At 43.9% G+C, this 26,860-nt stretch overlaps 1 protein-coding gene across 1 annotated transcript; it reads left to right on the plus strand.

The window, feature by feature from the left end:
• Nucleotides 1-9,191: 9,191 nt before the first annotated feature.
• Nucleotides 9,192-19,374, plus strand: LOC6500575 (homeotic protein deformed). The gene is made up of 5 exons (XM_001953471.4): nt 9,192-10,466; nt 10,964-11,064; nt 11,135-11,312; nt 17,907-18,292; nt 18,563-19,374. Exons 1-5 carry the CDS (start codon nt 9,677-9,679, stop codon nt 18,854-18,856), a joined length of 1,749 nt encoding a protein of 582 aa, XP_001953507.1. The 5' UTR covers nt 9,192-9,676; the 3' UTR covers nt 18,857-19,374.
• Nucleotides 19,375-26,860: the final 7,486 nt, after the last annotated feature.

Here is a 26,860-nt window from a genome sequence, read left to right on the forward strand (position 1 = left end):
CTTTCCAGTTTTGCGCCACTCTCGTACACTTTACCAAATCGAAATATATAATTTGAAAATTATCCCTAGGTAGCGACTCTGAGTCATTGTTCTGCTCCTGAGACTCTAATCTCGACACTTTAAACACCGAGTTCCGCCCCCGAAAAGAAGGAACATGGCTGGCCCAAAACCGGGTCTTGGAATGGGAGTTTCGTCCCTTCTGCTCGAAGCAATGGCCACTGTCCGAAAATGCTGTTTGTGGAATGCCAAACTGATTTACTTGTGTGAGATTCCTGGCCAGGGACGACATGTGTCACGTCCAAAGTCCTCCCCAACGGAAAGCCTCCCCCTTTTCTCAACAGCCGCTCTCAACAGCTGCCTAAGCTGCTATTAATGAATGGCGACTGGCCAGGACATTGGCAGGGGCAGGAATTAGCCAGAGCTGGTGTCCTTTCCCCAAGTCGCTTTTAATTACTCGAAATATCAACACTTTGTCAAAGTGTCTTATTCATTAAGGTGGGTTTTCATATGGGGTGTCCATCCGTCTGCACCCCACGCGACCAGCCAGCTCCCTTATTCCTTTTTTAATTGTCACTCTCCAGTGGGGCTCCTCGTGTGAAATGGCCGATGATAATTACTTTCTTTCTTTTGTTTTATTAATGAGCAGCACCCAGCCCTCGGGCATTTGTTTTCGTTTAATGGCTTTCCCTTTGAGGAGTCGCAAAGTTAAAGTAGCCCGACTAGGACTGACCCACATTTGTTTTGCTAATGTGCGCGGGAATAAATTAATCACGGACTTGTTTTTCTTTTACTGCAACTAAATACATCAGCAGGTGGCTAACTGTTTATTAACTTAAAACAATAAATTAAATCGTAATATTTCATAGAACGACGAGCTATTAAAATGAGATCTATCGAGTTCCCACAATGACTTTTAGTTTTTGAAATAGTGTTCCATTTGCCCGCCAACCTGGTCAGTCCAGTGTCCACTTCTACCCTAGAAATAATCCGTGATGCATCGTTTCTTATTAAAAACTCACTTTACGCAAAATTGGACTAGTTGCTGCCCCGGACCTCGTCCTTTGGACGACTCCTGCTGCTGCCGCCTGCCGCAAAAATAGAATGGAAGCAATGAAGACGAGGCGGATTATGTGCCCAACTGTAACTAAAGAGAATAAGGGCGAAAATCAACGAATCATTAATCAATCCTTTCATGATGTGACGCGGTGCGTGTCCTTTTATGTGTCAAAAAAAAAAAAAAAAAAAACGAAAGAAAAAACAACCAGTGAGAGAAAGAAAGAAAATTACAAACAAAAAAAAAAAGTGGGGGAACCGAAAACAGGCAGAGAAAGCGAAATGAGTGCGAGAGGGCGAGAAAAAGAAAAGTATCTTTTTGCATGGGCTTGAGTGACAGCAACGCACGCAGCGACGTCCAAGTGGATGAACAGGATATCCAGGATCAGGGTTGGGACTGGGACTGGGACTGGGTCCGGGATAAATCCAAAAGAAAAAGGAAAGTAGCAAGAAAATGGCGACAATGTTTGCCCAAAACCATAGTCTCCGGCGATGGATTTGGGCTTATTTACATTTTGAGGTCGCGTTGATTAGCTGAGTGCGGGTGTCCTCTGCCAAAAATTCCACCCAACGCCCAGCGATAAGAAATGAAATTAAAATGATAAAGGAGAAATGGGAAAAAGGGAGGAATTTATCAAGTTGAACTAATGTAACTAATGGGTATTGGGGTTTGTGGGTGAAAATTACTTTAAGAGTTCTTTTTGCTGAAACCTACTTGATTTTTGGTGTTTAAAATAACATACAATTCAGCTATATAGTCCAAAATATAAAACCAAATTCACATACAAAAATATTATAAATTGCTTTACAAATCTTTCTCTCAAACTTTAAATACAAAAGCGTAACGGAAACCTTTAAACCAAGCTTCACCTGTCTGTCATGTTGGGGCCTTGCACTTTGGGGAGTATCGGGCTGAAGGGGCGTATGAGTGATGTGATGGCTGGCAAAGCATGCGTCTCCAGTTACCAGACAGATAAAAGATATGCCAACTATGCCAGGCATCTGCTTAGATGCAGTCGCCAGCAGATGCATCTGGGAGATGGGAATGCCAGCCGAAACGGAACCTTATCTCTTCGGGTGCGGGGAAAGTCTTTCTCTCACGTGGCCCCGTCACGTTGCCCGGCATAAGATGCGGATACAGAAAAGTGACAGTTTGCCAGGAGCAGCAGAAAAAGTAGAAAATGAAAGAGCAGACGACGGACATGCAGGCGGTCCGGGTTTCAGGAGATTCAGATTCCGATTCGGAGGAAGGGAGGGCGAGACATCAAGACCTACACCAATGCGTGAATATGGAGCACATCATTAATTATGGCCATGGGCCTGAGTTTGCCGCTGAGCCGATTTATCTGACATTTTTTGGTATTGAAAACTTGGTTCTTCGTGCTGGACGCTCTTCCTGTGGATTTCTTTCCAACCAAAAATAAAAGAATTTCACTCGCTTGGGTTTCTCTTGCCGGTCGAGATCATTTGTTTCCCAGGCGACACATGCCCGGTCCTCTGGACAAGCACTTACAAAAGTTACTCCTCCTGCTCTGTTCCGTCTCTGATGGAAAAAATAGAGAAGCGTTTAGCCAAGGGAGATCAATTGGATTTGCTTCCAAGACTTTATTAGGATTTTTTCTCTAAATTGAGTTGTTTCTGATGGATACTTTTGTAACGTTTGCTTTCTAATCATTCATCAAAGTATTGGGAGGAAATAATAAGACAATCTTAGTTACAAAAGAGAGCTGAAAGGAATAACTAAATATGTGAATTAAATTTAAAACATCTTCAATGGAGAACTACTTCATTTCTAAACACTTATGTACATACTCGATTGCATAAACAGTCCTACCGTAAGGGGTATCGAAGCCAGGGAAAAAATTTAAGTTGCGTGACTCGAAAAAAAGCGATTTGAAAAGCGCAACTGAGCATCAGACAATTAGGCTTTGTTCATTAATTAAGACTGCGACTTACGAATCGCCCAGGGAGATTGCGGGTCTGAGCTGTACCTGGGCTGTCTTTATAATCTGCAAATTACAGACAAGTACTTATCGTTATGACGAACCGCAAGTGAGTTGCTCAACGGCGAGGCGGAATGATAATTACGAGTGTTTGATCCGGGCCTGAACTTGATCAGATTTTTAGAGAGGAATGACTGACGGACGGAGCGAGAGTCAAGTCGTGAACATATGCAGTCAATTAAATAAACATTTATTAAGCCGGCCACTGCACAAAAGCTGTTAACAAAGCCATTTGGCCATTTCAGAAAATGAAAACGTTCTCAAAAGGTGTTTCTGTTGGATGGCCAAAAGGGGGCCGGGGCCCAGAATGGCTGGCAACTGCGACCGAGAGTGTCTCTCTAGGTCCAGAAAAGTGGTAATTGATGATCTTGGCCAGGACAGCGAGTGCAGTTGTTGTTTTTGTTTTTGTTTTTTTTTTTCGACCAGCATGGAGCCCACATGCATTTGCAGTCGCCCTGCCCTCGCTTTCTGGATGTGAGCCCGTCCCACTCCAACTGGATTTCACGCATGGAACTCGGTCGGCGTCCCGTCTGGTTTTCCATGCACTTAAAAAAATATCTAGTTAATCTCTACAGATTAAATTTTACTTAAGAATTTTGAAGATATGTAAGTTAGGCATAGGCAGGCTTAGATTTCCAAGCTAGGACCAAACTTATCTTGTTTATTTTTCAAGTGTAACTTCGATTTTTGGAGAGTCCCAGGTTCCAATCCCTCCCGGGCCAAATACATAGTAAATTCGAATTGAATTTTGGCGGCGCGTTCATTAATCATTATTTCAATCATGAAACAAATGTGCTCGCTTGGTGCTGATGGTTGTTGTTGTGCCTGTTGTTTTGTATCTTGTGAAATTTTGTTGCTGTTCTGCTTGCCCCGCATCCCCATCCCCCAACTCCATTCTCATACCCCATCCTCCAGCCTAAAGATGGCCATCTTCGATGCGCTTCAAAGATTGATAATCTCTGGGATATCTTTAAATTTAATTAGTCACATTCATAACAGACCGCCAGCAAGCGAGCCGTACCAAATTACATGTTACAACAAACTGAGCCTCGCTTTTAGCCATGTTTATGCTCCTCCCCCTTTTTTTTACCCCCCTCCGGACTTTACTATCTTGTAGCTGCTCCCGATCCGTGGGGAGATGTGTGAGAAACCGAAGTCTCCGCTGCGCCCTGGCACTCGGATTCCAGTTTTCTTTTACGGCAGCCAGACGTCCGATACTTCTCTGGCCCTTTAATGAAAAATCGCCGTTGTTACTAATTATGATTGACACAGACGTAATTGGAAATTTGAGCAAAGCTCTCGGGCCCTACTGATTCCATTTTAGCCACTTCTGGCCGCGGCATCGGAACTCTTCAAAAAGTTTCACTAAATTAAAGGTTTTTGGCTTAAACTATCCGAAAAGAAAAACTTTCTTTGATGGATAAGCGCAAGTTTTGAGGGGATATCCCAGGTTTTTGGTGTGAAAAATATTTACAGAAAGTTTAGTAGCTTCTAAGGCAGAGGTATTTGGGTCAATCAGAAAGAAATTTTAAGATTAGCTTACGCTTTTTGAATTATTTAAAAATTCTATTCTCGCAGTATTTGTATTTACAGAAATCATTAAAACCTTTAACTAAGCTTATTTTCCTGTGAGTTATCTTTTATTCTAAAATATTTCCAAGTCATTTTAGAAAAAAACATTGCAATTAAGAATTTTCAATTATATTTTCCTGATGAGTTTCTGTTCTAAAGAAATTTTATTCCCAATCATTCACAAAATTATAGATAATTGCCACTGAGTTTATGAATCTCTCGCTTCTAGAATCTAGACAATAATTATCCTTTTATTGCTGCTAATTTGATGACTTAATTTGACATCGGGAATGACAAAATTCCAATGATATGTGAATATTATAATGGCCCTCGAAATGATAGGTTCTATTGGGTATATTATTCATAAGAATCCGTAGGTCTTCTCACTTTCTTAGGGGACGAGAAACTGCACGATCGGAGGGGCAGGCTTTAACTTACAAAAAAAGTTAAACAGCTTGGATCATTAAGCATAATTTGGAGAAGATTTCTTAAGTTTGGAGCTAATGCGTGGCAATTACGGTTTCATCTTTTCAGCCAATTGGCGGCAAAAGGCGATCGGTGGTTCGCTTTTGGCCCGAAGCCCCCGAGTGGTCCACATGCAGCCGAAATCGCCGAGATGTGTTTTGGCTTTTGGGTCCCCGTGTCCGGGGCTCCATTATGGGTTTGTGCAGCGACCGGACAGCAAAATGAAATCAATCAGAGATAATCTGTCATGGTAATGGGTGCCTGTCCAGTTCCAGTCTCCGTTTTCGTGGGTACCCCCAAAGCGATCGGCTCGGCTCCGACTCATTTAGGTGATTCGTGTAATTATTTTAAACAGCCGCAGTGTAAATTTCGTTAAACATTCATCTCCGCTGTGGAGATGGGCCCATCTAGGCCCGATTTGGGCATAATATGACAGGTAAACAGTTGAGGCCGTTGATAAATGGCCAGTAACGCTTTGGACCACATTTAATTGTTTCAGGTCCAAAAGCTCCGAATGTCTCTGCGGACATAAGACGTGAGAAGGTAGATGCAAATCTTTCGATTGGTATTGTAAATCTGACTTTAATGACTGTAAGACTCTGATTGGGCTTTAATTTCTCAGATCCATACACTCGAGAGCCATTCAGCCAGCCAGTCAATCATTAATCACTCAATCAATCATTTGGCAAGCGATTCCTGGCCGCCTTCATTGTCCCTGTTGTTTTCGCTGGAAGCCTCCTTCCAGCCGAGGACTCCTCCAGCTTTTCCCCGAAGGTCTCGAGCTAATCAACATCCCATTCCCCCGAGTTGTTCTGGTTAGGCTGAGTCTACATCGACTTGTCAACATGTCGTTAACACAATTTCCATACCAGATTGATTGGAATGCCAGTCGCTAACCGAAAGCTGTGGATGTTCCGCGGAGGGGTGATAGAATGTGGGAGGAATTTCTGAATTCTGATTTTATTCAGGGAGGAAAATGTCTGGCATCAGATAAGCCAACTGAATAGCTTTAAAATTATTTCAAGATTAGGTACAAGTCTGTGGAACCAAGTCCCTAAAATTAAAACTAAAATTATTTTTTAATCGATATATTAGCATATTCTTATTTGCTGGCATTAGTCAACTAATCAATGGATTGAATCCCACCCATTTCGGATAATACTTTTCGATCACACACTTTCGGCTTTCGGCTTGCTTAATTTTATATCAGAAACTTTTGATGGCTGGCTTAAAGAAGCAAAGCGAAAACAAAGAACATCCCACACACAGACGGTGGATGGTGGTGTGTGCTTCGCATTGGTGGTCGTGGTGTGCCCTGGTGGATGTGGCTGGGGATGTGGATGTGGATGCGACATCATTAATCACATTTCAGTGTGTTGCCTCGTGCAGCAAGTGAACTTCCTTCTGCCGCCGCCTGACAGTCGCAACTGATTGCTGGATCTGAATTGGGATTTCGGACTCAAATGCTCCGCACAAAGAGCAAGCTCGAGCAAGACACAATCCCACCTATCCTTCCTCCCTGCTGACGCAAAGCTCTCAGCGAACCCTGGACGGGATGTCTTCTCCTGCCTCCTCTAAGTCCCCCGCGCCAACCACGTTCTCCATCCCACCTAAGGAGCTGTGTCAGAGCCGGAGAAATTCAATGTAGCAGCCACTAATGCGACTGAGTGCAAATACTCCTTGAGTGGAGCATACACCGGGGAAGCTGTAAGCGCTTTAAGTACAATTTTTTGGTTGCCTGATTCAAGTCAAGTCATCGAGTAGGGAAAGTAAAATATAGTTACTAACAGAATTACAGAATTAGGAGTGATAGAGGGTTTTTGGTAACCTTATTTTGCATTCTAAATGGCGTTGCATTTTTTATTCTTTTTCCTATAAGTAGCTTTTATATAAAAGCTAGTGAGTATCAGTAAGTTGACTGTAAGTAGCTTCTTATTAGATAAGTTAGTTAGCTTAATCTACCCTCATATTATACTCAAATGGGTATACTTAAATGGGTAATTAAATAGTTTTATTTATCTTCAGATGCTTTACTTTGAAGATTTCGCATAACAAACATTATATTTCTTAGCCGATATTGCTACTGTCCAAACACAATGTGGTTTAATGAAACCGCAATACTATTTGTTAACAAGCTAGTTCCATTAGTTATCTTTCGCGTGTCAATTAAGCCGAACTCTTTAACATGGAATGAACCCCAAAACCAACATTCACACCTATTCAATTTGGCCGAATGAGCCGCAAACTAAATTTAAGTTTTATTCACTTAACGAAGCTAATGACGTTTTGATGGTGACCATCAAAATCGAATCAGTTGGAAGTCGATTAATTAGTGAGCATGCCTCCTGTCCGTGTCCGTGTCCCTTTCCCCGACAATACCCGAAATATATGAAATTGATGTCGGAGGCGGCTCAGCACGTGGACCCAATTGAGAGCGGGTTGAGATATTTGTTGGGTGGGCATCTGGGAGGTTCAATTATTCGGCAATTAGGCAGAGTCACAGCCATCCAGCTGACTCTACGTTTGTTCTACCTTTTCTATTTAAAACTTTTCAAAGAGTTAGAGAGGGAAGAGTTATGACTCCCCATTCCGATGAGTAGTGAGTCTAAATATTTACAAAAAACAATATTAAAGCGTTAAATGTCCGACCTTCTGGCGTGCATTATACAACAATCATTCTATCGATTTTCCATGTTGTGCCCGCTTCATTTGAATATCTGCCCGTCATCGCCATCACAACAACATCAAAGGCAAAATCACGGTAGTAATGATAACAACAATAACAACCTCCACCCATCACATCCAGCCTCACTCCGCATCCAGTCGAGACCACAACAATAATCACATAAGAGAACATTATGCCAAAGTGATATTCGTTCGTCGTTCAATTGAAATTACTGCAAGTCACAGCCTCTCAACTCGGTAGCCGATTTTCAGACGGAGAAATCGTCATTTAATATCATGTCATATGGTGCCCTCTGCGATCGATTCTGATTTTGGCCCATGGGCTGCTGCATCTGCGTCTGCATCTGCAACTGCCCACTGGAAACCGCATTCTTAAAAAAGATTCGAAAATAAATGGTCTGGTCCATATCCACACTTTTGGCTTGTCCGGGATCGATGAAAGCCACTGAAAATGGGCGGTGCTTGGCCCCAGACGACTTTTTCGTGGACTTCACTTTCCGAGCGTGCGCCATGGCAGTGGATGGCCACCAACACAGAGGCATCAAGCAGACAGAAGTATTTTGTATCTGTGAGTGTAAACAATCGTTGCCTTGAAAAGGGGTACAGTGAGTTACAGTGATGGCGCGGAGCACTATATCTTTATAACTTGAGGGATTCATTGACCTAACAATGTGTTTTATTTAAACTTCTAAGGCTTTTTTTTTTAGTAAAAGTCTTCTCCTAAATAATATTATAAACACGTCTCTCATCATATATCTATGAATATCTTTCTAACTTTAGAAATTCATTGAGTTATTCATTGTGATTTATTCAAACTTTTAAATGTATATTTTTTGTAGTAGAATTTTACTTTTAAATAAAATGTTAAACAAGTCTCATATTATAAATACTTTTTTAGTTTATGCAATTTGTACTACTTTGTAATACTTTTCCTATATTTCCCACTACTTTTAGTAATATTTTAATTATTAAGTATACTCAAGTTAAAAATCTTAAGCACCCAGTACCTGTTGAAAGTAGTCCCAATAGTTTGTACCTCGCCTGTTACCAGAGAACCCCGACATTGAATGGGTGTGTCCTACGCTCCTGCCATCTCGCTTTGTCGTCTGCAGCCATCTCTGTTTCGCAGCCATAAAAAAGAGTGGTGGTGGAAAATGGCGTGCGAGGAGCGAAGAAGAAGATCGAGCCATGGCTGCCCGCACAGTTCCCTTCCGTTTCGTTTTCCGTTTCATTCCGATTGCTTCGCGTGTGTGTGGGCCGTCCTTCGGGGGTTTCTCTTGCTTTTGTTGTTGCTGCTGTGGCAGTGAAAACCCGTAGAGCGGGTTTCGATGGCGATGCGACGGCAATGGCGGTGGGTGAGTGTGAGCGAGACCGAGCACCGTTGAGAGGCAGAGGCAGAGAACGGCGGTACGCGAAACAGGTTCGCTCGCCCGGAGAGCTCGCGTGCTGGACCATAACAAAAGAACGGCTCGAATGGAACGGTTCGTGTTCGCAGCGCACTCGTGACTCAGACGCGCCCGACTTTTCTCGCAGTGTGTGTTTTTCCCCCAACAGTTTTCAATTCAAATAAAATAAATATTCAGTTTTTTCCAATCCAAATACAAAATACAAGCCGCTATCCCAAGAATTGGGGTTCAAAAAAGTGCCAAAACAAAAGTGCAACAGCAAAATACAATAAGTCTTATGAAGGATATGTGAAGGAAGTCCTTAAAAATCAATAACCCAAGTCCCAAATCATCCAAAACCCATAAGTTACTGTTCCAAAAGCAAAGCCCACAGATAATGTGCGAATCGAGTGAAAGTGCCCAAGCAGAGTTGTGAAAAATAGAAAATAGAAAACCCAAAATAGGAAACAACAAAGTCCACTTGGTGCAGCAAGATCGCCAAGACCACCAGCCATGAGCTCCTTCCTCATGGGCTACCCCCACGCCCCGCATCACGTCCAGAGCCCCATGTCCATGGGCAATGGCCTGGATCCGAAGTTTCCGCCGGTGGCCGACGACTACCACCACTACAACGGCCACTACTCGATGACCGCGTCCACGGGCCACATGAGCGGTGCCGTCGGCAGCGGAGCGGTCACAGGTGGCGGTGCTGTGGGAGGCGGCGGGGCAACCGGTATGTCGGGACATCCGCATGCCATGCATCCGGCGGATATGGTCAGCGACTACATGGCGCACCACCACAATCCGCACGGCCACTCCCACTCGCACGCCCACTCGCTGCCGCATCACCACAGCAATAGTGCTCTTTCCGGGCACCACCAGCCATCCGCCGGAGGTTACACTTCCAACTACGCCGCCGCCACTCCGCCCTCGCATCCGCACTCCCACACGCATCCCCACGGCCACCCGCACCAGAGCCTCGGCTACTACGTCCACCATGCCCCCGAGTTCATATCCGCCGGTGCCGTGCATTCCGATCCCTCGAACGGATACGGACCGGCCGTAAACGTCCCGAACAGCAGTAGCGGCAGTGGTGGAGCAGGGCCGGTCGGTGGCGGGGCGATAGGTGGCTCGGGAAACGGCTACTATGGCAGCTACGGAGGTGGTTACGGAGCGGCGAACGGCAGCGTGGGCAGCACTCACTCCCAAGGACACTCGCCCCACTCCCAGATGATGGACCTGCCCCTGCAATGCTCCTCCACGGAACCGCCCACGAATACGGCTCTAGGATTGCAAGAATTAGGTAGGCTTTTTGTCCAAAAAGAGTATTAGAGGATGTTTTGGTAGAATTATAGTAAGAAGTTTACTGAAGCTAATAAATAAATATAACTTATCCATTTATTAAACTTAACGAAGGTTTATCCGATCTGTCCGATGTATTGTTGGAAAAAATGATATTAAGGAGCTTGTTTACTCACAGATTATAAAAATTAGATTACAAAATATGTACAAAATACTCCATTTCCGGACTGAATAGTGTCCGGAGTAGAGTACCGGACTACTGGTAGAGAGGTAGAACTGGCAGAACTAAAATAAAAAAGCTCATAAGCAAAAAGTTCTGAAATCATTGATAACAATTTAAAAAGCAAAATATTAATTCTCAAGACTCGTAAGAAAGATTAGTGCCAGCTATTCGCTAGTCTAATAATCATTTCATTTCAAATTACCATTCTTCAATTTACTCCTTAAATATTTATTTATGTCTAAATAAAACCCCATTTTATAATCCATCTGGAACAGGCTTAAAACTGGAGAAACGTATCGAAGAAGCTGTACCTGCCGGACAACAACTGCAAGAGCTGGGAATGCGATTGCGCTGTGATGATATGGGATCCGAAAATGTAAATACCGCGAAAAAGTATACATATTGCTGAAAAAGTGATTAATCAAGGGTCTGATTGAATTGTTTAGGACGACATGTCGGAGGAGGATCGCCTCATGCTGGACCGATCTCCGGACGAGCTGGGCTCCAACGACAACGACGATGATCTCGGGGACTCAGACAGCGACGACGATCTGATGGCGGAGACGACCGACGGCGAGCGAATCATCTACCCATGGATGAAGAAGATCCATGTGGCGGGAGTGGGTAAGTTGAAAGTTTCCGCCCATTTCTTATCCCCTCCCCCAGTCGCCCCCTCCCGGTGGAGGTCCCATTTTTCGGGTTATGCTAATTAAATTACTTGGCTGCCAACACCCACTTGATCCACTGACAGGCCCCTGTAATGTTCGGTCTTTGGCGAAAAGCGCCAAATGGAAATAAACAAAATAAGAGCCCAAGACACCAGCCGACCGAGTTACAGGAAAACAAAAAAAAACAGAAAAAAAAAGAAAACTGCGACTGGGAGCTCATTAATCAAAATCAAGAGTGCCACGCCCTGTGTCGAGGGGCGAACCGTGCTCGCCAAATGACAAGTTCCTGTACGTACACTGCTCCTATGTGCCAAGTACAATGCACACATATCGCTGAGTTTAGTGGCTCCTCTGCAATCAGCACTCCCAGTAGCTCCCTGTAATAAGGCCTCTTCAGTGGTTCTTTCAACACTCGAAGCGACTTAAAGTCGGCCGTTGAGCGGCTGGGTGCCAATTGACATGTCATGGAGTGCACCCAAGGAATGCAGATTTCCACAAGCCCCATAAAAATTAAGTCAGAAAAACAAACTGGAGTTTAATGATTTGATGGCCATGTTCATTGGGCTTTGGGGGATAATTACAATATTTAGGTTCTTCAACTGGCTGGTCTTCCAACACTGTCGATTTTCCCATAGCCCCATTAAAATAAATGAAACAATTTACCGTCCCACTGGCTGGGGGCTCCAACTCACAGCCCAACTTACCAGATCCAGTCCATTACCACATTGAGCAGAACTTTTATGATCGTTATGAATGCACCATCGAGTATACTCGTGTGCCGAGAACAGGTTTCCACTCGAGATCCATTCACCAGATCCGGCGTAGGACTGAATGGGCTCCGCGCTGAAGTTGACAGTGGCCAGTGACGATGTGGCCTGGCACAGATAATTACCCTTAATTGTCGCGGCCCAAAACAGGGAACTCATTCAGCCGTGAGTCGAACCAAGTCGAGAGTGTTACCAACAACATTTGTCGTGGCCAACTGGCGATTGTCGTCGCTTATTGTTTTAATAATGCCAAATGGGATGCCTTGCGGCGTCTAGTAGGTGACGAATGCATTTACTAGCCTACTACGATCTAGCAGGTGGCAGGGGAAAAAGCTGATGGATTGCTTTTTAATTAGCACAGAGTCGTAGTACTCCAGTTTGGGTATAACCTTGACCCAAATGGGTAATTATATCGTTTCGCTTAACGCCGCTCGGACTCGTTCATTGTCAAATGCCGCCTCGGCTCATCAGTTCCCATTTCCCACTCCAGATTTCGGAGGCACTGGGGATTTGACTTCAAAACACTGAGAGAAATTCAAGATCATTAGGATTATAGAGGTTTCTGGAAAGAATATCTTTAGCATCAGATTTTATTTGGCTTTAAATTAGATAAATATTTTGAATAAATACAACCCGAGTTGTAATGTATACACTTTTTATTCAAGTGTCTCCCAAAAACCCAATGGAAAATCCAAAATCGAAGTAGTTCGGCCGACTGGTGGGACAGACGATCGCTCAGGGGCATATTTGACACACAGTCGCAAGGTATGAGTCTCCGACTCCGCGTCCGACTCCGACTCCGACTCTGATAGCAATCCCCCTCCCATCTACGACTCAAAACTCCGACTGAGTGACGGATGGTCCGTGTCATTTGATGTTAATGTTGTGACATTTATCATGAGCGCACGACCAGGAGAACAAGACGAACTTGATTATCGCCAGTGCATCATCTCAGCCTCATTCTCGTTGTGCCCCAAAACCTGTCGCCCCCTCCCATCCCATCCCATCCCCGCTACGGTGTCATGTTGTTCCCTTACAAATGACTTACACTCGCTTAGCACTTGCCTGGAACTAAGGCCCGAACTATGGCTTATGGCTCGGATGTGGCGTGTGGTCTCTTGCCCAATTTATTGTTTCTTTTCTTATTTTGCCCTGAGGCCAGCCTAAAACTTGTTCAAAAGTTTTGCCTCCGTCGGCAAAAGAGCTGGGGCCCGGGTGTGAAACGAATCTGTAGAGTAATTTTGTGGATTATTTAATAGTTGCCATTAACGTGTTGAAAGGTAATGAAAACTTAATGGAACTGGAATCAGTCTATAATAGAGATCTTATTAAGAAATCATTTAAAAAGGGATAAGGATGTGAATTTCAGAGGAGAATCTTTCAGTACTTGCTGTTGCAAAATCTTAACCAAATCTAGTTCCAAAAACCATCTTGGCCAAAAAATATTGATTTCATGCACGACAAACGGCCCAAGATGAGGCGGCTAAAACCCGTACAAGCTCTGCGGCTGGGTAAGGAGAGTCACACCGATATATAGTATGGTCGATGCCGCTTTCAATGAACAGTGAAACGTGAACAGCCTTGTAACTGAATTTCAATGGCAAGTCCACGATTAAGTTTCCACCATGAGGCAGAGACTGAGGCACAGACAGAGGCCTGAGAGTCAGAGGCTCTGAGCGTCACAGTTACCCGATGACTTGCGGAAAAGCCTCCTCGTCGGGCGAAAAAAAAAGTGCAAGCCGCAGATACAGATATGCGAGGGACGCAGATGCTGTATAAACTCAGTTGGATTTGCGCCTTGTGCAAACTGCAAATCGGCAAAGCGGCTAAGCGGATAAGCGGGAAAGGGGGTGGCCCGGTGGAGCCGGAGTCACCGGCGGCCCAGGGCATGACAATGATGAAAATGACGCAGTAAAAATTAAGAAGTTCGCCTTTATGACAGATGGGGCACGAACAGCTGAGTCCCAGCTGGATGGATTCTTCACAAACCATAATTAGCGATCCAGTGAGCCAAGTGAGTGGCCCTCTTTCTCCTTCACTCCCCCTCGGGGCCGTTTTGGGGCCGTCTCTGTTTTGGTTCGGCAATTTACGCCAATAAAGTTCTCCGGAGCTGTGCAAATTATTGAAATTGGCTTTAATTAGCGGAGCTTTTATTGCTGCTGCCACACTCTGGCCATTGTCCAACTGGCTACATGAAACTACGAACTACGACTGGCGCGTTCTTTTGTCGAAAGCAACGAATCTTCAAGGTCGCCATGGTCAGACTCCATTGTGCTTAGAGGCTTAGAGTCGTGATCTTCTTAGCTTGCCTTGTCTTTATTCTGGTATTCTGCAGTTTCGCTTGATTTTCGGCTCCATTCTATTTCCATTTCGTTGGCAGAACAAAACGATTCCGTCTTGGGACAAGTGCTAAGTTTGCGGCTTAGTTGAATAACATTGTTGATGGCCATTCGATTGGCTACTTTGGCGAGACCGTGAATCGAAAGTGAAACGAATGGTTTCAAAAATGGTGTTTACCGAGATGGGAGTGAGTAATAGATACATTTTTGGATGAAAATAAAGCAGCTCCAAGAAGTATCTTACATTCCCTTCTAAAACCCGCCTTGAATTATAGCATACTCCTAAAATTAACATATTTTTCCATTTAGTTGTGCACTTGGCTCTAAGCCATTGAAAATCGCCCAAAGTATTTGCGCTTAAATTAACAAAATTCGAGTTGGAGAACAATTCTCCCACAGCGCCCCAACCAGTTCAAGTGCTGCGGGTACACGATTCTAACATATAAGTATCCGCCATACATACCTACCTCCATAGATGTATGTAGGAGCTGGTGTACTGGGGTTTGGGTGTTCTGCCCGTACATGTGTAAGTAGCATGAGATCATGTTTATTTTTATTATTTGCCTGCCACAAATTGCAAGTCACTTGACAAGCTGCTGATGCAGCTCCCGCTGTTGTTGAAATGTTGACTTGCCTTTTTTCTTCATCGTGCCTTTGTTGTTGCCATGAGCTCACACACTTTAGCAACAGAATATAACAAAAAAAAATAACAGCCACAACGAAAACATCGAGCTCCGCGTAAAGTTTTAAACTTAGAACGAACGCAGCTGGATAACACGGCGTATGCGCAATCTCCGCTCGGGCCTTCATTAGTGCAGACCGAAAATAAATTTCTTGCCATTTGTTTGAGGTGGCTGGAGGTGGTAGTGGCTGCATCCGAAATGCGATTTCCTCTAATAAGTGAACAGGTTTTATGGGATTTCGGTGTCTCTCTCTCTATAAAAGGCTGTGATGAATGTTTCTTTAAATGAATTATGACAGCCGTTAAATATTTCTCGTTGATTTCTTTCTCTATTTCCATTACAATTTGTTGTTTCTGTCTCGGAGTTGTGTTTTGAGGCACGAGTCAAATTTCTTTTTGACGATTAACCACACACTGTATATATCTGCATACCCCCACTCGCCCGGCGATTAATCATGTGGATGGTACCCCCTTTCCCCGCTTGAGAAATGCAAAATGAATGAAGGTGGGATAATCGAAGCCCGGAAGTTGTCTGGTGGCCACCGCACCTCGAAATCGGGTTGGCCTAAGCCCACAAATGAGGCCGCCAGACAATAAGGGATTATGAAATAATGCCTGACATAGTTTTATCGCCTCCCCCGCCAGCACTGCCCGCTGGAAACTGTAGAGTCACAACTGCATGATAAATCATATGAAATTTTTGGATGGGACAAACATGCCGACAGCCAACAACAGTTTCCAGCATGAGTCAGGCCTTAGGGGGTGGGGGACAGCAGCCTACGCAGCCTGTATTATTCCCCCGGGGGCGCCATTCAAGCAGCCAGCATTGCAGCTAGTCTCCTCTTTAGCACTTTTCCACCAAAAGATCCCCTCTTTCAACAAATTATACTCCGCCCATGGCTTGTGCAATCTTGATTTCCTTGGCCTTGTATGATTTGGCGTTTTCATAAATTGGCTGCCATTCTTGGCAGTTTTAAATGCAATTGGCACTCTTTTTGGTTTTCCTCTTCCTTTTGGCTATGACTTGGCGGTTTCCTTTGGCCAAGCCCGGCCTGAACTTCGCCTTCGCCTTGGCCGGGGTTCTTCCTCTCCTTTCTGGGCCCGGCAGTTTCGTTGAAATGTTGAAATGAAATGATACGCACTTATTAAAAACGAATTAACGCAGCATGCCGCCAACGCCATCGCCATCGTAGCAGCTGACATTGCTATATTGGTGTTGTTTCGTTATCTTTTCTTATTTTTTTGGGTATCAGTCTCATGTATTTGGCTCCTTTGGGGTCTTTGTAATTGATATTGCAGTTGGTTTGTTTCGTTTTGATTGCTGTTCCTTTCGGGTTCTGTTTTTAATTTCCTTCCATGTTGTGTTTTGTGTTTTCGCTTCCAAGTCAAATAAAAAATTGATGGATTAGTGACCTTCTCAGATGATATAGGATTTTTAGAATATATCTTTAATACATCAAATTAATAAGCCTACTGTTAGTCATCACTAAACTATAAACATGAACTGTGTTGTTTTGAAACTTTGTGAAGAAAGCCTCTGGGATGACATTCCCAATAGCAAAATAAAAGATATCCTAGCCCTCCGAAGAGTCCTCCCTTTTTTTTTGTAACCTCTCAGTGACAGAAAACTTTAAACATTGCCTGACCTGACCTCTCGCCCCACAGAAGCAAATAAAAACATGTCAGCAGCTCTTAAGCGCATCTGCTCCCTTCTGTTCTCTAGAATGGAGAGCTGACCCATGTTAGTCCATTTTTTCCTATGGACCACCCAGCCCACTATTGGCCCCGCCCATGTTTGGGGGCCTGTCAACGGTCGGCTGGACACTGTATCATTAATCTAAGTTTCGGACCGGGCCGGGCCGTGCCGGGCCGGGCTGGGATTGAAATATTTCTATCAAATCGAAAGCTGTCTGTCACAGAGCAATGAAATTTTTATAAATGCACAACTCCAGGGCGATATCCGGGGGACTCTGGTGTAATTCTGATGGAAACATCAGCGGAGATGGCGTCAAATTGAAATTGATGGAGCGCATATAAATTTGATGTCCATCTCCGACTTGGGGCATCTCTCCGACATGCCCCACCCGACCGGGGCGGCATCCGGGGCGGCAGGTGCGAGGCATTTATCTGGCGGCGATAAAAATTAAAGAAAACCGAGTAAGAAGCTCGGTAGAAGGGGAAGGCGGAAGGATGCAACCCTCAGATGTGTTTCAGTTTTTCGGTAAGGAAGTGGGAAAAACTAAATGCGGCCGCGTAATTTTTCGGGAGGCCCAAGGACATGCCTGGCGTCCTGGCAGTTGCGCGCTATTTGATTTTGATTAATTATCCGCGGGCCCAACTGTCAGGAAGGAGTCTTTCATGTGCCCGCTGGCCAACCCTTGGTCCCTCCCCCGATCCCATGAAACTCCACGCCCCCACCCCCTCTTCGTCTGACCAGGTCCAAGGTGGAAGCGGGAGCGGGAGCTGGAGCGGGCTTTTTAAGGGTTGTCAACTTATCTGGGAGATTTATTGAGAACTTGGGCGGTTATGAAACGCAATTTGAAGTGTATTAATTGTGGTGCCCCACTCTCACCCTCCGTATTGTTTCTTGTCGATCATTAATTATGCAAATCCTTAGCACTCCACGTGAAAAAAATTCTCATTCCGATAAATATTGTAGAAAACTATATCCCTCACTATCCTTACAACTAGGATGATAAATAATTTAAGTCTCCTTTCAAAAGACCTTAATTTTAATTTGTAAACTTTTATTTTCTGTGCAGCAAACGGGTCGTATCAGCCCGGAATGGAGCCGAAACGCCAACGCACCGCCTACACACGCCACCAGATCCTGGAGCTGGAGAAGGAGTTCCACTACAACCGCTACCTGACGCGTCGCCGGCGCATCGAGATCGCCCATACGCTGGTGCTGTCGGAGCGGCAGATCAAGATCTGGTTCCAGAACCGGCGCATGAAATGGAAGAAGGACAACAAGCTGCCGAACACCAAGAACGTTCGCAAGAAGACGGTCGATGCCAACGGCAACCCAACACCGGTAGCCAAGAAGGCCACCAAGCGGGCCGCATCCAAGAAGCAGACGCAACAGCAGCAGCAGCAACAACAGCAGCAGCAACAACAGCAGCAGCAACAGACTCCGGTGATGAATGAGGTGAGTGGAGCGTGTTGAAAGTCAACAGGAACAGGCACTTAAAGTGGAGCTCCGCCTTAATATTTTTTTCGCAGTTCGCATTTGTGCGTACTGCCATTGGCATTCTTGTGTGTCTAAGTGGGGAAGATTATGGCAGCGAATAGTTCACTAAAAATTAATCTAGAAGCAGTCGTTTTATGGGAATATTAAAGGGGCAGAGAAAGGGGATACCTCTTAGGTTCCTCTTCCGAAAAAATAATATTAAAATAATGCATTCTTTTATTATTTCAGTGCATCCGTTCGGATAGCTTGGAGAGCATTGGCGATGTCAGCTCGTCGCTGGGAAATCCTCCTTACATACCGGCTGCTCCTGAAACGGGCAACGCCTACGCGGGATCTCAGCAACACCTTAGCAATAATAATACCAACAACGGCGGCAATAATAATAATAATAACAACAACAACCTCAACAACAACAATCAAATGGGTCACACAAATCTCCATGGACACCACCAGCAACAATCCGATCTCATGACCAATCTGCAATTACACATCAAACAGGACTACGACCTGACGGCCCTGTAGAATGAGCAGGAGAATCCGCAAGAGATCTTCAGAATTGTAAATTGAAAAGCCTATATTCTTTGTAGATTTTTTTTTTCGTTACCAATCCCCCACCTTGGACTCGGACAAGGTTAAGGACAAATCGGAGTATACAGTGAATGTAGTTAGTTAGTATAGTTAAGGATCGACCATTAGTTAAAGGACCCCTCATTACACAAAGTTGTAATGCCCCTTAGCAGTATCATTGCAGGGGCTGTAAATGAGTTGTACTTAAGCTCCGTAAGATTCAGGTATAAGAGTTTTGTAAAAATCCTATAAAGATTCGTCATAGCTGTTAAGTGGCATACATACCGCCTCTATATGTAGTATAGAAGTGCTTATTTGTATAACTAACTTTAAAATAAATATTATTACTGAGTGTAGTTGGCATTTGTTGTGCGTCCTTAGGTGTATGTAAGTTCGTACGTATATTTTATGGATAAAAATAAAAATAGAGAGAATACTATGTACATGGAAACCAAAATAAACTGAATTTGAATGAAAATATTTTGTTGTTGGCTTTTCAATCAAGGTTTTATGGGAAAATGAAAGACCTAATTAAACATGAAATAGTTTCTGAAGAATGGGTTCCTAACCCGCCTACGCCAGACCCCAACGACAAGATGTGCACTCTTGTGTGTGCCCAGCCTGGCTCCAATCCGCTGATTCATCATCGCTCATTGTCAACTAATTAGGACAAATTTAAACATCATGGCCCAAACGCTGCTGGGTAGCCCCAGTCTGAATCGATTGGATCCGAATATCCCCTCAGCTCCTTTTGTCCAGAGGGCTTTCGCGCTAAAGAATTCAACAGGCCTTTGTTGGCAATCAGGCCGGAGAAGGAGAGTGAGGTTGGCCAAATGCTAACAAGAGTTCTTAATTAAAAATCGATTCGCCAATGATTGATCACAGCCCATTGGCACCTGTTGGCTTCTGGAAATATGTTCAACAAGAAATCATCTCTCCCAGACCGATCCTCCGCGGATCCTCCCGATTGCCTCGAATCGGGAGTGAGTGTGTGTGCGATAAACTGGTCTTAGCTCACTTCGCTCGAATCCGATCGGGTCCTATTGCGAATTGTGGCTGCTTGGTCAGGCGTGGCCTGCGTTGACAATGACCCTAGTCCGCCGAGAAGTCAGGAGTGTGTCCAGCCAGATCGGGATATAATCAATCTACCCCCGGTCCCTGACAGTGGATTGTCTCGCGGGTACATGGAAAAACTCTTAGCGCTTAATTTATCATTGCGAAATGATCAGCAGTGCTCCTCGGAACTCGGGACTCGGTTCTGGACTCTGGGGCCAAAACTGGAAATTGCGCGCACTCTTCCCCCAGCGATAAAAGGATTAAAACCTACTTATATGTCGACCGGAACGACTGAGCAAGGAGGCGAGTGATGGCCACGAAGACGAAGCAGTTGAAATTAGCAGCTCAAAGTGATTACGAGAGCATGAGCACGTGTTAGGGGAATAATTTAACACCTTGACAGGAAGAACAGGCCTTGGGTATGGAGGGAGACATGAGATCGCTCGTAATTACGAGCAACGGTAGCTTCACTTGTCACATGTCCTGGAACAGAGCCCGCCACACACGGTCTGAAAAATACAGGATTTGGTTGCAAGAGCTTATACTTTGAGGTTCGTAAACAGAAATCAATAAGAGCTACTTATCCCACAAAAGAGGGGGTTCTAAGAAAACTCTATAATCCATTAGCCGCCACAAAACGTCCTCACACCTTTTGAAAAGATCCGAAACGAGAACCACAAATCCGGCAACCATTTGTTCTAAATGATTTTTAATAGACAAAACTCAGCGCAGCCATTCATCTGGCCATTTATATCCCGCACCGGCTTCAAAGAGCCAATCCATGGCCTGGAGGCATGGCATAATATAATACATGGGTTAATGGTTACAAATTAGGCTGGATCGGATCGGCAGGCAAGCGCAGCAAACACGCAAGGCGGGCTGGGACTGGGACTGGGACGACTGGGGCGACGGACCAACCGCAGGCTCCCTCGGAGGACTTGCCGAGGTGTGGCGGGAGAGCAAACTAAGCTGCCAATTTAATAAATGGCCAGGCATTAATTAAATCGGAAAAGGAGAGAAAAAGGCCAGGAAAGTGGGCGGGGGACTCGAGTATTTCGACTTGAGTGATGAGACTTGATTGATTCCTGCCGAGGGCCACACTTGAGCTGCATTGTTGCACATAATTGTGGCTCTGGCCTTGGCTGCACATTGATTTATATGTGCGGCCGGCCGTCTTTGTCCCTTTGTGGAATTTGTTTCCAATTCAAAGTTAATGAGAATTGATGCCTCTTGAGCCTCAGCTTTTTGATTCGGAGTGTTTGTTTTGGCTACGGGCTGTTTTGCCATTAAATGGCCTACTAATTGGCAAGGTGAAAACAATTAGTCGGATATTTCGGAGAATTCTGCACTGAGTTTGTCCTCTGGCTGAAACGGTAGCTAGAAGGGACAGAAGATGTCCTGCGGCACTCATCAAACGGAGTATTAGGAGAAGTCACACTGGAGACTGCTCTATGGCAGTGGCTCAGCACGAGTCCTGCGAATCCTTTTACCGTTCTAATCCCATCACTTGCGCCGCCCGACGTCGCGTGGGCGTTTGGTGGGCGGTGCCCCTCGGCCCGTATGCAAAAAAGGACTGCCGATCCACCGAAATTAGCAACAGTAGACGCAGTTAATTGTTTCGCTTTGTTTCGTCCCGTCCTGCCTGCCCGGGCCATCCTATCCCGCCCTCAAAGGGTTGAGACAGTGGGCCGGGCCGTGTCCCTTGACTTCTGTTGGGATAATCCGGGATGAAAGAGGATGAGACTGGATTACCAGAAGGAATATTTCTCCAAAGACTGCCGCTGCGAAAAGTCAAAAGTTGAGGAAAATAGAGACACAGAATGCAACTCAAAATATTAGGAAAACTTGTAGTTTTTCAGGAAATGGAAGATTGCGTGAAAATTCATTGATGAGCGAGGAAATTGCAATTGTTTTGCAAAGGATATGGTTTAGAGACTAAGAGTGTATATATTTTACTTTGTATTTTAAGATTTCCCACTCTATATATAGTCCATATTGTATATATATCTTCTCCCTGTATTTGCAAGTTTTTCTTTTCGGATGCCGAGCAGCAAAAGTATCTGCGGTAATTGACATCCGATCATTAATCAAACTGCACAATGCAGCAGGCATTTCTTTTAGTTTCATTTCATTTCGTTTTTCCTCCTTTGGCTTCGAATTTTTATTCGCGTTGAAAGAAAAATACTCGAATCCGGGGACAGTCGTTTTTTGTTTTTCTTTTATTTTTTTTTTTTTACAAACTTACAATTTCCAGCCTGCGGAACGGCCTTCAACACCTATTTCTTTTGGAATAAGAGCAGGGGGTGTGGGCAGGCGGGTAAATTGAGGATTTCGTCTCCCCATTTTGTAGTCGCATCATGGCGGCCCAACGCTATGAGTGCCTCTTGTTTTTGCCACTGACAGCTCCTTGACAAGCCGAAGGCCTGAAGGGTCCGCAAATCCTCATATATGATGTGTGCTGCTCTCACCCTCATCCCCTGCCGGCCATCCCCCGGCTGCTCCTGGCTCCGGAGTGAAAGTTGCCCCGTGAACAGAACAGAACAGAACCCCAAAACGGAACCCAGATGAAAGTAGCAATTTCCAACCATTTGCAATTCCTCCCCGGTCCCCGCATTTCGGCTCGGTGAGTGTGCCTGTGACAGTGGCATTTTTGATGAAATTTTATTCCGTCCACATAGCCGTCAATGTCATTTCTGCCGCTCGCTTAGTCCTTTGCCTTTCCTTTTTTATGTCACTTTGTTGATTATTTCGTTGACGTGCCTCTGTCTCAGACGCCCAGAATGCGAAAAAGAACTGGAGACACCCACGCATTTGCGACATTATTTTTTGGCAAATGTTACCTTCTGGGTTGGGGGGCGCTTGAGTTTCGATCTGTGTTCTGTGGTGCGCTTAAAGATGGAAGATGTACCTACTAATGTATGTACATAACTAGCTCGGAATGAAATTATTCAATCTATTTAATTACGAATTCCAATTTTGGTCAAATCCAGTTCCAATCGAGGAGGCAATCATATCAGGAAAATAGCCATAATTCGGCTAATATTTAGCCGATCCACGAATGTTATGTCTTCCCGATCTTGTTTTTTGGAGTAGATTCATTTTTAATCAAAACCAGACTAACTAAAATTGGACCCCATTTTTGTAATTTTTCAAAGGGGTAACATCATGATTTTGGCCAAAAATCGACCCAAAATTTCATTTATCGAATTCCACCACATTTTGATGCAGAAAGAAGGTGCTTAAATCCCTGAATCGTAAATGGTATTCGCTTTTCATATCCGACGAGAAATTGCTGAAATATTGGCAACAAGGTGACAAAAAAGTTCCATTTTGGACACCCCTTGCTATTAACTTGGTTAACAAGACATTCCACCTCGATTTATTTAGGGAAATTATCATAACTTGGCTAATGTTTTTCCGATTGATGAATGTTATGGCTTCCCGATCTTATTTCGCCGAGTAGATTCATTTTTAACCAAAACCCGACAAACTAAAATCTGACCCCATTTTTGTAATTTTTCAAAGGGGTAACATCATGATTTTGGCAAAAAATCAACTCAAAATATTTTTTCGCGATTTAGACAATATTTTTCTATAGTTTAAAATCTCTGATTTGTAATTGCTATTTCTTTCTCAAATCCAATGCGAAATAGTGATATATAGCATAAACAGTGACTCAAAATTTGCCATCTTGGCCAACTGCGGATCTTAACTTGACCAACAAGGCTGTCTACCTCAATTTAAAATATTGAGTACCAGCGAATAGACTCTATGCTAGGGTATTAAATATACATATTTTTAATAGTTTTCAGATTTATTCGCAAGCCATCTAACGGTGGGGGGCAACAATCTTACGTTCCACAATATGTTTTGCTTAGCATAGACATCAACCAAGTGTATTCGACATGCGAAAAATCATGTAGATAAAAAATACCAAGAGGAAACATATACCGTTGTAGTAAAACTGAAACGACCGATATTATTTCGATATTATTTTATGGCTTAATATTAAATTTTTAAATAAAATTTATAATTAATATTCTTTTCATTTTTAGCTATTTTACAATAATATTAATTTTTTTATTTTTTCTTGATGAAAACACTTTAAAATTGTACAGCCAAAGTACAAAATATTAAAATGGCCATCATAGAAAAATTGTATTTGATTTCTCATCTTAAAAGTGTCTTTGTGCTCCCAGTTCTACAATTTCAGGCTAGTTTAACGTTATTCCAATTTGAAATAAAACGACAATATGCGACTAATAATACAATAAAAAGCAAACATTTTCCCCCAATAATAAAGTCAACTAACGTTTGTTCTAATCCTTTTATTTGAATAATTTATTTTTAATTTTGGTAATCCTACGTCACATTATTTTGCGATAATTTCTATGAGTTATTGCTATAGTTTTCCAGTAAAAAGAGTTTCCGAGGAGCCATAAAATGCCAGATTTTAGAGCATGACCCAAATAATTAACACTGCCAGATGCGACTGGCAATGAAACTGAAACCGAATCTGAACTTGGGCCATAAATTCTGCCATTCAGTTTATGTTAATCCAATAAATATTTTCGATTCCGCCACTGCTGCTGGGGGTAATCAATTTTATTTGCAAAACAATTTGTATTTATTTGGTTGGCTATCGTCCTGGGTGGTGGTCTCAGGTCCTGATCCTTGTGTTCTTGTTGCTGCTGCGTTTGCTTCTCCTGCTTGGTCCATCCTGCAACAAATTTAAAAGCTCAATTTGTCCATTTATGTCAACTTGTCACGCGAAGCAAAATAAAACGAATTAATAAAATAGACAGCATCGGAGCAGTGGAAAAGGAAGAAAGCAAGCATGGAAGAAAGGACCTTCCCCAGAGAGAGATAGGGGACTGGGAGGGAAACTAAACGCGTAAAATATATTCAGCAATTGTTTGTCGCGCTGCTGCTAGCCAGATACAAAGATACTTCAGCGCCGAGATACGGATACACCATCATTCATCGCTTATGTTCGTTGCTCCTCCGGCGTCCTTCGCCTCCTTGGTGTTGCAAACAAATGGCAGAAACTGTCGCTCATTCGCATAAATCCTGACGAATGATTTCAACGCGCTCGGTAAAATGGCAAAAAGGCGGACAGGCGGGTAAGCGGGGGTGGGAAACCGAAAGGGGAGCGTTTTCCGTGAGGAGTGCCACAACAAAAGCAATTATATGTGCGAATCATTTTACGAGCTGCCTCGCCGGCTCATCCTGCCACCCACAATGTGCTGAAAGCTGCAGCAGCAACAAAGGCGAAAAAAACAAAGGACATGCCTCGGCGGGTAAAACAACGAACGACAACAAGCGCAGAACAACAGTTCAAATGACAAAGAAATTGCCAACTCAATAAAAGCAACAAGAGCTGAAAACAAACAAAAAATCCAAAATGAAAACACACAAAACCGAAAACCAGCGCAGAGGGTAACTTTTCGCTGGCATTTTCCAAACCAACCCAACAACCCACCCACCCACAATCTTCGCACCCACTCCCCAATCGTAAAAAGGAAAAACGCAGCGAAAATCAAACGATTGTCAATGCGAAAATAAATCGCATTCTTTCATTTTCGTTCTTTTGCCATCTCTGCAGCACGCGAACATTGGCATCCCTCCCCAAGGACAACAGCTGCCATAAAAGCAACTTTCGTCCCCGGCATCCTTGATGAAACGTGAGGCATTTTTATATCGCTTTGTGCCCGGGGGGGTATCCGTTCTGGCCAAGTTCTACAAATTCAACTTGAAGTTTTAAAGAAGTTTCTTCGGCAAACGACAGGAAATCAAAATTCAAATTTCTCAAAACCACAAAACCAATTCAAATAGATGGCAATTGGCCATCAAGTTGCCAAATAAAACGCGTCTGTGACCATGAATGATATTTATTGATTGTGGTTTTAGGTCAATACTGCAATTATTTTTGCGATTTTTGAGTGCCACATTCAACTATTCATTTTTAATGGGGTTTAAGAATCAAATACAGAAAGTTAATCCCTGACAAAATTCGATTATACCTCTTGGCCTAACAAATAGCCTCTGTAACTTGTCCAATTCTTCAGCCACTTTAAGTTCAGCCGCCATGAAGAAAAATCGCTGGCAAGCTTGGGAGTCAGTCTCCCATAGAAAGCGTTGACAAATGATTCCAAGCAGTCTGCCGAAAGTGGCAAGAAGCGAGAACAAAAACCAGATGAACGGAAAGAAAAGCAAAGTAAAGCAATAAGCTTTCAGCCAACTTGTCGCAGGTGACTTACCCAACTACTTAGCACATAAAACATCAACTCAACTATGACAGGACAGTATCCCAGGGGCGGGAAACTTATCCACCTGGACAGGGGAGTCTGGAACAGTGGCGTCTGAGGACTGGCTCCGCAATCGTCGCTGCCTTTTAACGTTTATTAATAATTCAGGCCCACGTAAAAGTTGCGCTTCACTTAGCCAAGTGCGAACAGGCAAGGCAAAGACTGAAAATGGTGGAAAATCGTGGAAAATCAGAGGCGAAAATCACAACACGACACGCAGGGCGCTGGAGAGCAGGGTGGAGAGAGTTTGTCCAAGAAAAATCCACATATATATGGACCATTGTCTGCAGGAAAACTCAATGTGAGCTGGGAAAAGAAGCTCTTCCAGCTTGCCACGTTTTCCTACATAAATAATGATTTCGATGGGCCGTACGTTGCTTTTTTTTCTGCACACCCCCTGCCCAGTTTCCCCTTCTGCGATCCGCATCCTTTCTTCTTGTTCTTGTTGTTTGCTGGGTTATGATGACGTTTATAGGTGGGTCCTGCTCCTGATATTAAGTATACGCCGCATGGTGTTTGCCTTGTTTATGTCTGGTATTTGCTTTGGGGTTTGATATGTTTTCCCTTCGCCTTTTCTTTTTTTTTTTGTCCTGGC

The sequence above is a fragment of the Drosophila ananassae genome, chromosome 2L (assembly GCF_017639315.1).
Source record: "Drosophila ananassae strain 14024-0371.13 chromosome 2L, ASM1763931v2, whole genome shotgun sequence".
Lineage (NCBI taxonomy): Eukaryota > Metazoa > Arthropoda > Insecta > Diptera > Drosophilidae > Drosophila > Drosophila ananassae.